General features: G+C 47.8%; 1 protein-coding gene across 1 annotated transcript; it reads right to left on the bottom strand.

Moving 5' to 3' along the window:
- Positions 1-14,882: 14,882 nt before the first annotated feature.
- Positions 14,883-15,482, bottom strand: LOC132348643 (WASH complex subunit 3-like). The gene has a single exon (XM_059896378.1). It carries the CDS (start codon positions 15,462-15,464, stop codon positions 14,883-14,885), a length of 582 nt encoding a protein of 193 aa, XP_059752361.1. The 5' UTR covers positions 15,465-15,482.
- Between the last annotated feature and the right edge of the window lie 512 nt (positions 15,483-15,994).

Consider the following 15,994-nt stretch of genomic DNA (forward strand, 5'->3'; position numbering starts at 1 on the left):
TCCCTCCCTCCCTCCCCCATCACACCAGCCACACAGAACCACCCACTGTCCCAGAACATTCCACACCTATACCATCTCCAGCCTTTGCATATACTGGTTTCTCTGCATAGGAAGTCTTCCCTCACTTCCCACCTGGTGGAATGAATGTTCTGAGGACCAACTCAAACATTTCCTTCTCGATGACACCTTGAACCCAGATCTGTCTGCCCTGACCGAGCACAGAGCAGAGGCTCCCGATCCTTGTCCTGGGCATCACCGTGTGCTCAGCTTGACACACCTGCCCATGTTGTCGCAGTCGTCAGGGCACCCTGCCAGGTGGGCTTTATTATCTCTATTTTCCAGCTGAGGCTCAGGGAAGAGAACTGACTTACCTAAATGAACACATCTAGAAAGCACCAGAGCCCAAATGGAGACCCACGTATTGATAGAGTCCCAGGCGACCTCCTTTCCATGTTGGGCTCATATGAATCCAGATCATTTCTTCCCTAAAGGCAGCAGGGTGTGGTGCCCTGTGAGTTTGCACTCATATTTGTCACTGATCCAGGCCTCAGATACAGAAGTTCTGGGCACTGCCCAGGTGCATAGGCAAAGGAACAGACACACAAACACATCCATGTGGATACTGGCATGTTCCCAAAGATGTTAATGAACACATCTGCTGTACTCCAAATTTGTGTCTACATTCAGCCCCATTTGCTGAGCCCTGATTTATAAACCCACCTGCCTCCTGGACCCCTGCTACTGATACCACATGGAATCCTCAGACTCAGTCCAGATGGGCGCACGGTAGGTGGGGCAGGGGACAGACCCATCTCAGAGACTGGCTTCTAACTTCTTCCCCAGAAAACCTTCCCTCTATGAACCCTAGAAACATTTGATCAAATACAGCAAAAAGGACAGGGACATCCCTAGGGAGTGGAGAGGAACCGACAACCAGGGTGGCAAGTGTATGAACTGGGGTAGCAGCTGCCATGCTGGGGGTGGGAGTGAGACAGTGAGTCTTGGTAACTTCAGGGCTCAGGCATAACATTCTCACAGGGCAAACGAGGCCTCGTGCCCACGGGAGCCCAGAATTTGGATATTTGGTCCCCATATAGAGCTGGGACATTTGAAGAGCTATACCCTCAGTGAAAGAGTGTATTAGAAAAAAATTCCATTAGGAGGAAATTCCATTGCAGGGAAGCGTGTCTGTCTCTGTCTGGACCCTGGGTAGAGCAACAACAAAGGGTTCTCTGGGGAATTTGTAAATAGACCTGCACCTCCTTTGGGCTGAGGGTTTTAATTTACCCCGTAAGTTTGATTTCTGAACTTAGAAGCCAAGGAACTAATCCATAACTGGTGCCAGGCTGATGATACTTCTGGAGCATCTGAAGTAGCCAATCCAGAATAGTTCAGTGGGCCACACCCTTCACTCAGGTTGTACAGGATTCCCACAGATAAGGCCCCAATGAAGAGGAGCTCAAAAACCAAAATTCGAAGACCAGTGAAGAATGGACGGAATGCATGAGAAGTAGCAAACAAAAAAGAATAGGAAGAGAATCTAAAGAACCTCAAATAATAGAATGATTCCAAGGGAAACTCTAAAAGATAAGTATGTTTAAAATAAAGATGTAAAAGAAAGAATCAAAATCATTCTGGGGGAGGGATGAATAGGTGGATCACAGAGGACTTTGGGGGCAATGAAAATATTTGTGTGCTAATATAATAGTGAATACCTGTGATTATACATTTGTCCAAACCCATAGAATGTACAACACTAAGAACCCTAATGTAAACTATGGAATTTGATGTTTATTATTTGTCACTATAGGTTCATCAAAGGTACCACTTTAGGAGGGGGGCATTGACAACAAAGGAGGCTACACGTGTGGGGGGTGGAGCAGAGGGGATATGGGAAATATCTATACTTTCCTCTCACTTTTGCTGTGAACCTAAAACTGGTCTTAAAAAATTAAGTCTTTAAAAAACCATAAGAATGGAACCAAATACTATGAAAAAAGGAGCAGGCATATTGGAAAAGAAAATATTTCCTTAAAAATGAAATATATAACCTTTGAAATAAAAGCTCAATGAATGAATAAAGTAGCAGATTAGGCAAAGCTAGGAAGAAAATAAGTAAACAGGAATGTAGACAAAAGGAAGTTATCCAGAATATAGATCAGAAAAGTAAGTTGGTGGAAAATATAAAAGTGAGATTAAGAGATATTAGATTGGAATAATATGATCCATCATACACGAAACAGGGTTCTAGAATACAAGAAACAAGGAATGAAACAGGAAATAATCAAATCAGTAAGAACCCAGAATTTTCCAGAATTTATGGAAAGATGATTTTCAGATTCAAGAAGCCCTATGAATCCTAAGAAGGCCTTGAAAAAAATCTATGTTTATATCTAGACCTAGATCTACTTCTTGATCTACTGATACCTATATCTATACCTGTATCTACATCAACGGGAATTGATAAACTACAACTACAAACATAATGCTGAGAAGAAAGAAAAAAACAGACACAAATGAGAACATACTGTATAATTCCATTTATAAAAAGTTCTGAAACAGAAACAACTAATCTATAATGCTAGAACTGGTTAGAACTGGTGGAATGGTAGTGAATGGAAGGGAGCATGAGGGACCCCTGGATATACATTAAAAACAAGTTTATATTTTATAAAAGGCAACGAGAGAAAGAAAAGATCAGTTGAGAAAGACAGATAGACATCTGACTACTCCATGGTGACAACAGAGACCAGAAAACACTGGAATACTATTTTTGGTGCCAAGTGGAATAACTAACTACCAAAGGAGAATTTTAGTTCTAGGCAAACCATCACTCAAAATTGATAAAGAAAAAAAGATATTTCAGATCAAAAACTGAGATAATTTACCAGATCTTACTAAAAGAATGAATAAAAGATCACTTCAGAAAGAAAGACATTGAGCTTAAAAGGAAGGAATAGGATGAAAGCAGGACAAGCATGTAGAAATATTTGTGTACTTGGGATAAATCTAATTGCTTATTGCCTATATGAAACAAGAGGAAAACCGACAACAATAATAGTAAGAACTAAGTTGGGAGAAGTAGAAAAAGAAGATGGAATCATAGCACTAGATAAAACCAACATTAAGATGGGAGATTAGAGTTAAGGTATTTGATGATCTTGGTGTTGTTCAAAGGGAGGGCAGAGATGTTGATTAGCTTTAAACTGTATTAAGTCTAAATAAGTACACATTTCATTTTAAGGTAATTAATAAATGGAGGGAAATAGGGTGCAGACTTTTGCAACCAGTAGAAGCAGAAAGGTAATGAAGGATATTTGATCTATACAATGGACAGAAGCAAATGAGTCAAAAAGAAAACAAAGGAAGAAGCAAAGGAGAAAATCGGGGTAGATAGAAAGCACAGGAAAGATGAAGGGATCCGACTCTGCTAGCTGTCATCTTGCGATTTTAGTTAATGACTCCACTCTGCTGAGTCTTGTTTTCCTCACCAGCAAACTGGAGACCACGGCATGTTTTATTAAGGGTTATGATCGCATATCCATCTAAGGGCTGCCAGGAGGATCAGTGCAGTGAGCCCAAGGGCAGGGAGTTGCTGTCACCGTGATCACAGTTGCTCTGGGCCAGGCATGTCCCATGTGTGTCCTGAGCACCACCTCACTTCCCCTCCCAACAGCCCCATAAGGCAGGTACCACCATCATCACTGCTTTGCTGGTGAGGACACAGGCTCGGGGGCGAGAGCCTTGCTGAGGCCACACAGCTCGGGGAATGGCCGAGCCTGGACACACACTCGGGTCCTCTGACCCTGAAGCCACTTGTTGACTCAGACCGTGCAGCTGACGTCACCTCTCTGGGCCTCGGTTTCCTAATTTGTGCATTGTGGGCGCGCAGGGCGGTTTTGAGGCTGAGCAGAGATGAAGCACGTGAACCCTCAGCACATTCCCAGCACGGGTGGGTGACAGGTCAATAAGCGCTGTTATCGCCTGCATCGTACAGACAAGGGACCCGGGGCTGAGACAGGGCGGAGTTGGCACGACCTCCTGGTCTGATCTGACTCATAGGATCAGGGCCCCAGCTGGAGTGTGAGCCCCAGGATGGGGCCTGGGGGGCCTGGTTCCACAGACTTACACCAGGGCCGGTCTGGGCGATGGGCGAGTCAGTGAATGAGTGAAGGAAGGGTCCTTGGTCCTTCTCCATGCACCCATTATTCCCATAAGAGTGTTCTTCACACCCAGAAGCCTCCGTAGCAGAAAGCAGCTCTGAGATGCCTCAAGGCTGCAGAACATGGGCAGGTGCTTCATTAGAACAAACAAGGCTGTCTGACGTCGAGCTTGATTTTTCTCCTTCCCACTGATCACCACTTGACACGTACTATGACTTCATCCCTATGGCCTGTGCCCCCCAGCATAACGCCAGCTCCGTGGAGCAGGGAATTTGGTCCCTGCTGGGTCTCACCTGTCAGGTGTGTAGGAAGGTGACATCATTTGACCTTGAAGTGACATCACCTCTCTGAGCCTCGGTTTCCTCATCTGCAGGATGGGAGGATGGTGCCCCCCTGCAGCAGTTGTAGGGATGCAACGAGACTCTGCCCGACCTGTCCTCAGTGCAGGGGACACAGGCAGGGGCAAGGGGCTGCCCTTCGCCTCTTTGCAACCAGGGACCTTGCGTAAGAAATGGATTCTTATGGACATCGCAGTGTGAGCATCTTCTTTTTTTCTTTTTTCCTTTGATGATAAAGCTTTCTGCAGTCGAGCTTTATTTTATCAGAAGAACAAGAGATTATCAAATTAGCTAAGCAGCCCAACAAGGAGATTTCCAAAGGGACAAAGGAAGGAAGCATCTCTCCAAAGACGACCTCTGCTTTATCTTTATTCTTCACTTAGTCGATAACAGCAACAACCATGGTTTGAATGTTTGCAGTGTCCCAGGTGCTGTGCTCTTGTACCCAAGTTCTTTCATTTATACCTGAGAGAGAGGCACCATCTCCCACTTAAGAAGTTACAAGATGGGGTTTGGAAAGTGTGGTGAAACCTGCTTGAGGACGTGGATGAGCTGAGACTCAAATCTCGGTCTGTCTGACTTTGAAGCCCCTGGTTCTTTGCTCCTTAAATATCCAGAAACCTCCAGCCCTTTCATTATCAAATAATCTTCCCTAACAGGAGTCAGTGCATCGTGTGACAAGGATGTTTTAAATGTCCATGTTCAATTGTGTAGAAGGAAACTTGATCTCATTTCATGGGAGTCACTGCTGCCTATTTCTCCTTTCATTTTTATAACTTCTTCCTCTGTCTCCAAGGGCAATTTGTGACGATCAAGAACAAACTGAAGAATGTAGCAAATATAAGAGGATTCTCAGCTGCCTGTCTGGCCACCTGTGGTTCCCCCACCCAGAGGTGGCCTGGGGGTGTCCTTGGCATCCTGGAAAGGTGAGCAGGGATCCCTTGGTCCAGTTCCCAGGGCACCTGCTAGGGCTGCCCCTGTGAGGCTGGACTTGCTGTGGGAGAGCAGGGGGCGTGGAGGAGTCCGGCCAGAACAGCCCCTCCAGGCAGAGCCCATGGAGGTGACCGGCCGGATGGTCACTTGGTCTCTGTGCCCAACACTATCGGCTGAGCTGGGAGACAGGTAGGTCCTGGAACTGGTGGGGGTCCTACAGGTGACATACCCCAAGGTAACTTGTGGTCACGGATTACCTGGGCTGACCAGGGGTCCCCTCCAGGTTCCCGACACCCTGTGCGAGGGTGCTGCTCTGCTCAGCTGCACGGAACTCACTGCTGTGCTCTCCCCACCTGCTCCTCGTTCCTGATAGGACGGAGTCCGCACTCCTCCCCACGGAGTTCAGGCCTTTGTGATCGGCTCGGCCTCCCTCTTTGGCTGGTCTTCTCCTCCTGCCCTCGTGGCCAGTTCCATCAGGGCTGATTTGGGGAGGGGTTGGCTGTCACCCAAATGGTCAGGAGGGTCAGACAGAGACAAGGGGATGATGGACTGTCCATCACACCTGTAGGCAGGACCTCGTCAGTTGCGGTTTCCAACACCTTAGACAGAAAGAGACAGTTTGAGTGAGCTGGACTCTAGGTAAGCAGACGTCTGGAAGCAGGAAGAAATTCCAGAATCCCAGGTGCAAATACACAGCAGTCAATCCACACACTGGACAGCAGGGGAGGCATCCAGGTCACTGTGAGGGACCTGGATCCCCCATCCGGCCCCTCCAGGCACTCACGGAGAACTTCGGTAGGTCTCCCCTCTCCCCATCCCTGTGGGGGGTCAGACCCCATGCTGACCTCTCATCAATACTTCAGCCGGTCAGGGTCAGTGGGGGGACCCGGAGACACGTTAACCCTCATGCACTTTGATCAGAGCAGAGCCCCGGCCCCGCGTCAGAGCCCGTTGATACTCTGTGCACAATTACACCAGTTTCCACACTTTCAGGCCCACCAGGTACTAGAGGCAGTGCACAGGGAGTGGGGGAGGGACCCAGATGGGCAGATGGAGATGGAGTCCAGGGAAGGAGTGAAACCTGGGAGAGAAATATCTATTTAGGTCTTCTGCCCATTTTTGGATTGGGTTGTTTTTTGTTATTGAGCTGCGTGATCTGCTTGTAAATTTTGGAGATTAATCCTTTGTCAGTTGCTTCATTTGCAAATATTTTCTCCCATTCTGAGGGTTGTCTTTTGGTCTTGTTTATGGTTTCCTTTGCTGTGCAAAAGCTTTTAAGTTTCATTAGGTCCCATTTGTTTATTTTTGTTTTTATTTCCGTTTCTCTAGGAGCTGGGTCAAAAAGGATCTTGCTGTGATTTATGTCATAGAGTGTTCTGCCTATGTTTTCCTCTAAGAGTTTGATAGTGTCTGGCCTTACATTTAGGTCTTTAATCCATTTTGAGTTTATTTTTGTGTATGGTGTTAGGGAGTGTTCTGATTTCATACTTTTACATGTACCTGCCCAGTTTTCCCAGCACCACTTATTGAAGAGGCTGTCTTTTCTCCACTGTATATGCTTGCCTCCTTTATCAAAGATAAGGTGACCATATGTGTGTGGGTTTATCTCTGGGCTTTCTATCCTGTTCCATTGATCTATATTTCTGTTTTTGTGCCAGTACCATACTGTCTTGATTACTGTAGCTTTGTAGTATAGTCTGAAGTCAGGGAGCCTGATTCCTCCAGCTCCATTTTTCATTCTCAAGAGTGCTTTGGCTGTTCGGGGTCTTTTGTGTTTCCATACAAATTGTGAGATTTTTTGTTCTAGTTCTGTGAAAAATGCCATTGGTAGTTTGATAGGGATTGCACTGAATCTGTAGATTGCTTTGGGTAGTAGAGTCATTTTCACAATGTTGATTCTTCCAATCCAAGAACATGGTATATCTCTCCATCTATTTGTATCATCTTTAATTTCTTTCATCAGTGTCTTATAATTTTCTGCATACAGGTCTTTTATCTCCTTAGGTAGGTTTATTCCTAGATATTTATAAATGCTGGAGAGAGTGTGGAGAAAAGGGAACACTCTTGCACTGTTGGTAGGAATGTAAATTGATACAGTATGGAGGTTCCTTAAAAAACTAAAAATAAAACTACCATACGACCTAGCAATCCCACTGCTGGGCATATACCCTGAGAAAACCATAATTCAAAAAGAATCATGTACCAAAATGTTCATTGCAGCTCTATTTACAATAGCCAGGACATGGAAGCAACCTAAATGTCCATCGACAGATGAATGGATAAAGAAGATGTGGCACATATATACAATGGAATATTACTCAGCCATAAAAAGAAACGAAATTGAGTTATTTGTAGTGAGGTGGATGGAGTTAGAGTCTGTCATACAGAGTGAAGTAAGTCAGAAAGAGAAAAACAAATACAGTATGCTAACACATATATATGGAATCTAAGGAAAAAAAAAAAAGGTCATGAAGAACCTAGTGGTAAGAAGGGAATAAAGACACAGACCTACTGGAGAATGGACTTGAGGATATGGGGAGGGGGAAGGGTAAGCTGTGGCAAAGTGAGAGAGTGACATGGACATATATACACTACCAAACGTAAAATAGCTAGTGGGAAGCAGCCGCATAGCACAGAGAGATCAGCTCGGTGCTTTGTGAACACCTAGAGGGGTGGGATAGGGAGGGTGGGAGCGAGGGAGATGCAAGAGGGAAGAGATATGGGAACATATGTATATGTATAACTGATTCACTTTGTTATAAAGCAGAAACTAACACACCATTGTAAAAAATTATACTCCAATAAAGATGTTAAAAAAAAAAAAACTGGGAGAGCGTCAGTGATGGGGCCACCGTGAGAAGCTCCATGAGGACGTGGTGAGAGGCCGCCTGCTCATCAAACCTCGTGGTTCTGAAAGGGACTGAAGTGGCTTCTCAAACCCACACTGCACAGCAAGATCCATGCATTCCTCCCCCAGCGTTCGCTGAGCACCTACTGTGTGCAGGCCCTGTGCTGGGAGCTGAGCATGTGCTGAGGACCAGATGGGTCCCGCCCTCAGTCTGGTGGGGGAGAAACGCAGGTCCAGAGGAGACCCCGTTACCCCTTGATGAGGATGCGCCTGAGCTGTGGGGAAACAGGTGGGGGGTGACTAACTCTGACCCTGACCTGGGTCTGGAGTGAGAGCTCCCGATAACCCGGGGAGTTTGGGCATTTGGAGACCATCTTCACTTCTCAGGGGAGCTGACTGAGGTGGCCCAGATGGGGGGAGGGACTTGCTTGACATCCTGGACCTGGGTCTCCCCAAACCTGAGCTCTGTCCCCAGAATCACCTGGCCTCGGGGTCTCAGGGGACAATCACGGTGACAATGCCAACCCCCTTCCTCATTCCCAAGCCACACAGCAAACTTTCCCATGCCGACAGTAATTACAACTCCAGAGGTTAATTTGTAAGGAAGACAGTGAAAATGTGTTATTTAAATAGTGATTATTAAAATCCTGCTGGGGATTTGCTACATAATAGGTAATTATCTGTGACCTAATTGTGAAAACAATATAGTCAATTCCATTTAGCTCTTCCCGCTTAACGCAGGGTTTATTCTGGGGAGTGGCCCAGTCCGTTGCATCATAGATATTTGCTTAAAAATGTTTCTATTAAATCCAAACTGAAGTCACTTTTGGACATTTCTCTGAGAACATGCTGATTTTCTAAGACCTTGGCCCCAGGTGTCTGAGTGGAGACGCTGTCTCAGACTTGAGAGTTTTTTGCTGTACAAATTACTTCCCCCTCATGTGCAGCCAGAACATATCAAATCATTTATGCACTTAAACATTTATATAATTATTTATTTGCTTATTGTTTCTTAGACTTTTTTGTCCATTCATTCACTCGCTTCTTCAGTTTTTTTTTCATTCATTTATTGGTCTGTCACTGGTTTCTTCACATGCTCATTTATGTGTTACTTTATTCATTCATTTTACTCCCATGTGTGTCCTTTCATCCACTCGTCCTTCCTTCCATTGTCCATTTGGGCACCCAGCTCCTCACGCAGTCACCAGGGATTTCTTCTTACATCCTTTCTTTCCTAGATTCATTCATTCGCTCACTCCTGATGGTGTTCATTCATTCATTGCTTCGTTCATGCATGTATTCCATGATTCTTTGGTTCATTCATTTATTCAACAGTTCATGTGTTTTCTAACAAATTCATTCATCCACACATCATTTGACAAAATTCACTACTTTATTACTGTACTCTACGTATTGGATATCCCTGCCACCGCCATCCCCCCAGCATATTCATGGCATCTCAGTAGAAAGGGCCCTGTTATTATTATTATTATCGTAAAATGTAAAACACACACAGAGGAAAGCATACACATCGTAAATCTACAGCTCAAAGAGCTCCCAGTAATTGAACACACCACTGGGACGAGCGCCCACCCTAGAATCTGTCTGTGCTCTTCTCTCTCTCTCAGTTGTCATCTTAATTTTGGGTCCCGTGTTAGCAGAACTTAAGGCTTCAATGACTGCAATTAAGTTGGGAGGTGAAAAGAAACACTTGAGGGAGGAGGGGAAGTGAGCCAGGGAAGGGAAGCCCTCCAAAAAAGCCTGTGTTCAAACCAGGAGGCAGTGTTGCACACACGTGCACAAGAAAGTGCCCCCCATCAGAACAGCTGGCTGCGTTTTCACACACCAGCTACCTCGCCATTGGTCGCCAGAGGTCCCAGCTACCTTGCCATTGGTCGCCAGAGGTCCCAGCTACCTCGCCATTGGTCGCCATAGGTCCCAGCTACCTCGCCGTCGGTTGCCATAGGTCGAAGCCTCTTCCCAGGGCTGGGGCATTAATGCTGGGACAAGCAAGTTCTGCCACACAGGGTACTGGGGTAGGATTTGGTGATCAAAGAACACCCCCTGGGCAAAGGAACGCAGGGGCTGGTGGTTGGAAGTTGGTCCTGGACTGAAGTGGTAAAGGCAGGACTTTCAACGGTAGCCCGTCAGCAGGGTCACCAGTCCCACCACCTCTCCACTCCCTGCCTGTTTACCGTCCTCCATCCCAGCTTCACTTGGACTTATTGTCACGTTCGACTCGGAAGGATCCTCAGACACAAACAGGCCTGAGGGCTCTATTTTATGCGTTGGGGAAACTGAGCCCGGAGAGTGGAAGCAAAAGGTTCCAGATCACTCGGTCAGCTGTGCGAGGACCCAAGCCCCACCCAGGCCTCTGCTCAGATTGAGGTGACCTCTGACCTCACTTCTGGATTCTCTGCCAGAAACATTCACCAAGAGCAAAACCAGCAAACAGAAGCTGCTGCCTTTGAAAAGCCAGAGGCTGATTTGCTCTGGGGGGGCTGTCTTTGTTTTTTTAGAACTCCTCCCCCAAACAGACATACTTAAAAGCCACATTTGCAGATGGAAGGTGCCCATCAGCCTCAAGGCAAAAGAAATGCATGTGATCACTTGTCCCGTGAACAGAGCATGCGTGATGTAATTACACCTCGCTAAAGTCCCATCTGGAGGATATATTATAGGAGGAGAGGGTTTGACCTGGGACGATTCAGTCACCATATATGCACTTCAGTGCCTACACTTACTTCATTTAAATTGAGAAAGAGAACATAGCCTTTAAAGGTTACCTTCTTTCAAAATGTTCTGGGTCTGTGCCGTGTGAGCACATGGGGAACGTGTGAAAGTTTGGTGTTTGTCACGTATCTAATCCCACCCTCTGGTCTTTCTCCACTGCTGCAAAGACCCAATTTTCTGCAACTCATCACCGGCAAATTCCCTTTGCAGCCTGAGTTTGCCATTTTCATCTCCTTGAAGAGACTGGACACAGCTCCTGGGCCACGGCACACGAGGCTAGGCAGCTGAGAGATTATATTTCAGCTCTGTCATTTCCGACATCGACTACTAATAATAGCTACCATCTCCTGAGGGCCTACTATGTGCCAGGAGTGGTGCTGGGGGCTTTGGACAAACATTCACTGCAACCCTGCAACGTGGAGGCTTATTTATGCTCCCACCATTGCCTCCTGCCTGGATTATGTCCAAGCTGCCCAACTGGTCTCTCTGATTCCACAGCTCTGCTTGCCTGTAGATCCCATCCCACCCCTGCCTATGGACACCACGAAAAGGCACAGTCTTGCTCTCAGAGTGAATTCTGGCCACTGAGCAAGCATAATGGGTGCAGAGAGGGTGCTAAGCCCCTCTCTGTTTTCTGGTTTACGAGGGGGGCAGGCAGTGAACTGGCATGGCCTGGCAGCCCTCAGGCTGGGAGGAAGGAAAGTGCATCCTGGCTGGCTGGCACTTCTTGGCTGGCTCTAAGTGCCCATGGGGAGAGTGACGGGTCAAATCATCAAAGGGAATTGACCTTTGGGTCATCCTTGACCCTTGGGTCAGGAGTCATCTGGCTCACCCACCAGATGTATCTGGGCACCTGCTCCGTCTTGAGGTCACATGATCCCTTGAATTACAGTAAGAGCTATCTGTGTTGAGCACCTACTACAATCATGTGACAAATACCTACTGAGTGCCCACTAGGTGCTGTACACTGGGGCTAGAGCAGTGAACCCCACAAAGCCGGCAATGACAGAGATGGGCCAGCCGGCTCCAGCTGTGTCCACTGTGCTTGTGGCCTCTGTAGCCACGTGACAGCCCCCCTTTCACAATCTGGCCCCTCCTGCTGCACAATTTCAGGCACTCCTCTCCTTCCCTCCTTTCACATCCTGGTCCTTGCTCTTTTCTCTCTTTGGAGCTGGGGCTGGGGGTCGGGGGGAGGGAAACAACAGGCATATGGAGGACAAATCACAGAGCCAAGTGGGGTCTTCTTCCTGTTTCTTCCCCTAAGAAATGGGCAGTTTTACGCGAATTAATTTAAGCACAGCCCATCACTAAAGAAGAAAACAAAGCCGGTTAGATTCATTTTCTTGGTCAGCTTGTTCAAGCCTGGTATTAATCCATTCATCAGCTTAGTTCATCAGGAGAAATCACTCTTCTTCAGGAGTTTTCTAACTGAAAATAATGCCTCATTAAGTTAAACATATTAACCTGAGAACAGTATTGATGTCAGACAGACTGATGAATGTCATTATAGGGAATGAGCACTAGCCCTCGAGGGACCCAACCAGCCATTAGAAACTCTCCGCAAATGCACTCAGCTATTATCCCAAGGATGTGGAATCTTGAGGGAGGGAGGGAGATGGGAAAGGAGCTGGTGTGGAGCTGCTGTCATCCCGGGGAGCGGTGCCCTGATGAATCCCGGCATCTTTGAATGCTGTGAAGGCCACATGGCCAAGGGAGGCACCATGTGTGTGACATGACTCATTGTTGGGTCCAAAGGGAGGGACGCTGGGATTAGCCTCTAGAACAGGAGGGAGGGCAGGAGGGTCAGAGTTCAGGCATCAGGACACTGGGTCCTGGCCCCAGGTCTCCTCATCACAGTGGACGAGGTTTGATTCCAGCCCATCTTTACTAAGTCGAGTGCTGTGTTGGGACTTTCACATGCATTATATTCATGCAACCCTCACAGAATCCCAGGGAAACTGAGGCTCAGAGGAGTTAAGGGGCTTGCCCAACTTAAGGTCATGAGTGAGTGGGAGGGAGGTCATGAGTGAGTGGGAGGGAGAGCTGAGACTGACATCTAGGTTGGGTGACCCTGGGGGAGGCTTCCTCTCCCAGCCCCCCACTCCCACCCCCAGCCTCACCCTCCTGGTGGTCTGTCTTCAAAGCCTCCCGACTCCATCCTCCAGGACCCTGTAATTCCTCAATTAAAGCTGTGTGGAGAAGCTCTTTCTTCACTACCATACAAGGCACACTGATCGCAGGGTTTAGGAGAGACCCTGGCTTCCATACGGCCCAGGAGCACACCCGCTGTGAACCCCCAGGGCCAGCTTTAGTTCTGAGTGAACTGAAGTTCCCAGCACACGGTGTGCCTGCTGTGAGCTGAGCTGCGCTCCTGGTCCATCCAACTGGACTTGGGCTTTGGGGAAGGGCCAGGCAGGCGGGAGGCAGAGGAGCAGAGGTGCCCTTCCTGATGTGCAGCCCAACACCCATATCCCACACAGCTTCCCTTGGGGTCTGGCACACGCCTGGTTTCAAGGCAGAGATGACCTCGCCATGGTCTTCCATGTGAGTGGGGCAAATGAGCCCAGGGCACTGGAGAAAGTCCAGTCTCAAAGGCAGGGAGAGGGAAGAGTGGGAAGCGTCTGGAGACAGAGGCAGAGTCACGGGGAATGACACAGAGAAAGTCTGGCAGACAGCATGGAAGAGATGCCTGGACCAGAGGAGGGTTCTGTATAAAGGGCCAGGTCAGCTGGTCCAAGGTGAGGTAAGAGAGGGGAAAAGTAGAAATGTTTATTTCCAACTATCCAAACCTCTAGCTGACCCTCTGCATTTTCCTCGTCACTGATTTATGAAGTAATGGACACGTGGAGGCACATGTTTTGGCCATCACGTTGGAGATCTCATTTGACTCTAAAAATAAAACTGTCCCTGAGAGGCAGTTGTTATTAGCCTCACGTGTCAGGTGAAGAAGCTGAGGCCCAGAGATGCTGAGTGCCTGGCCAGGGTCACAGAGCTCGAAGGAGCCTGGATCCACAGCGGGGGCTGCCTGAGCCCAAGGGCCATGACCTCCCCACTGGCCACGTTGCATCTCACATCAGCAGGTCCAGATGGACAGCGTCTGTTTCCCCTGCAAAGTACAGACATCTGGAAAATGTCTGCTTCTGGCCCCTCTCCCTCCTCAATTTGGCTCTTAGGCAGAATGGGTCTCATAGGCAGGAGATGTGAAGACCTAGGAACTCTTGCCAGTCTTGCCTGTGGAGAGGCAGGCCCTGCCACTGTGAGTCGGCACAAGCCCGAGGGACCAGGCATAGACCTGTGGGGACTCCTCTGATCCGGAGCTGGTGCTCCCCCTTCGCCCAGCTATTCAGGGAGGGGTGTGAGTCCCCCTCACCGTGGGCACCTGCTCTCACTCGGTGCATTTTTATTTCAGTCGACAAGTGTAATTCATTTAAGGCTCTCTGCTGGTTATTTCATGTCCCCAAAGCATGCTCTTCATGGAAAGATCAATTGCAAGAGAACACCTAGTTACCGAGGACTATAGTCCGGGACACAGTCTCTCAGAGAGCTCTGAGGAACTGCTTGGAAGAGGCAAGGGGAGGTGAGCATATATGTGGTTTTGGAGAAGGGGTACATGCACTCACACACGCATCTTGGTAGAAGGTTGATGCTAGTCACGAAGCACACATATCTCAGCTAAAGATTTTAGTGCTTTTCTTTTTTTTTTTATTATAAATGCTTTATTTATTTATTTTTTCACAGAGGAAGCTTGGTGGTGGATATGTAGCCATTTGATGTTTTTATGACTAAGAGTTAAAGTTCAGGCTCTCTTTCTTATAGAATGTAAATATGCACCAACACAGGTATATGTAATTGTTATCAAAATTAAGCTTAGTCACTAAAAGAAGATTCGCTGTCTGAACTTTCTTCTGTATTTTTTTCACCTTCTACATCAGGCACTGGGGCATCTGGCCTCTCAAGAAGATCTGGGTCTAGTCCTTCCAATATCACTTTGTTTCTTATTGCCATCACTGGAACACCCACTTGAACCATTTTGAGATATCTGGCAAATCTTATGTCCTTGGCTACAGTTAAGATATTTTCTGGTGTTACTTCACTTTCCTGTGGTCCAGAGTCCTGTAAACTGTTCTGTGATTGCTCTGCAGTGGTTTCAGAATGTGTTTCATTTGTGATCCTAGTGATACTTATAGGAGATACTTCAAATATGACATCATCTAGCCCTGGGATAGATGGCAACTTTGCATCTAAAATATTGAGAGTTGTTTCAATTTGCTGGATACGAAGGGAAAGGTCTGCCAGCTTCTCCTCACAAACTGCAGAAAAGGGGTTGAGGAACTGTACAGTGTGCACCACAAATTGGTTTAGAAATGCCACCGTTCTTTTCTGTTGAATAGCTGGCACCTTAGTCAGGTCTATGCCTGACCCCATGAGAGGAAGCCCATCCTCATCCATCTCCTCAGTGGGTAGGGGACCCAGGGCTCACCCACAAACCCCTCCCCGACCGGCCCCGCCCAACCCAGTAATAGCGTCCTAGTGCTTTTCTAAGTGTGGGAAGATGCAACAAATTGGGCTGTCTTTGGCTGGGGCTGGGTTGTCAATCAAGGGAGGGAGGGGTTTGGAGACAACTGTCCTCCTGCTGCCACCAGGCCACGGGATCTGCGGGGTCACCGCCACTCAGCCCGGCCCTGCCCTTGGGTGGAGAGAGGGCTTGGCTGGGGCGTCTGCGCTGTTGGTCACCGGCCTCCAGCTCTGCTCAGCATGGGCTCAGCCTTCTGGACAGCTGTCCTGTTGGCGGAGTTGGGCATTTTGTGTTCTGGGGGGCATGGCCCGTCTGTTCCTGCTCTCCTGGGGAGCCTGGGGGAACTGAGGGCGCTGAGGCAGCAGGAGAGACCTGCCAATGAGACAAACGAGCAAGGCCAGCATCCCAGGGCTAGGTCCCTGAGGCACCTAACGGAGGCCAGCCGTGCCCCAGGCCCAGGTCA

Source organism: Balaenoptera ricei, chromosome 1 (assembly GCF_028023285.1).
Source record: "Balaenoptera ricei isolate mBalRic1 chromosome 1, mBalRic1.hap2, whole genome shotgun sequence".
In the NCBI taxonomy this organism is placed as follows: domain Eukaryota; kingdom Metazoa; phylum Chordata; class Mammalia; order Artiodactyla; family Balaenopteridae; genus Balaenoptera; species Balaenoptera ricei.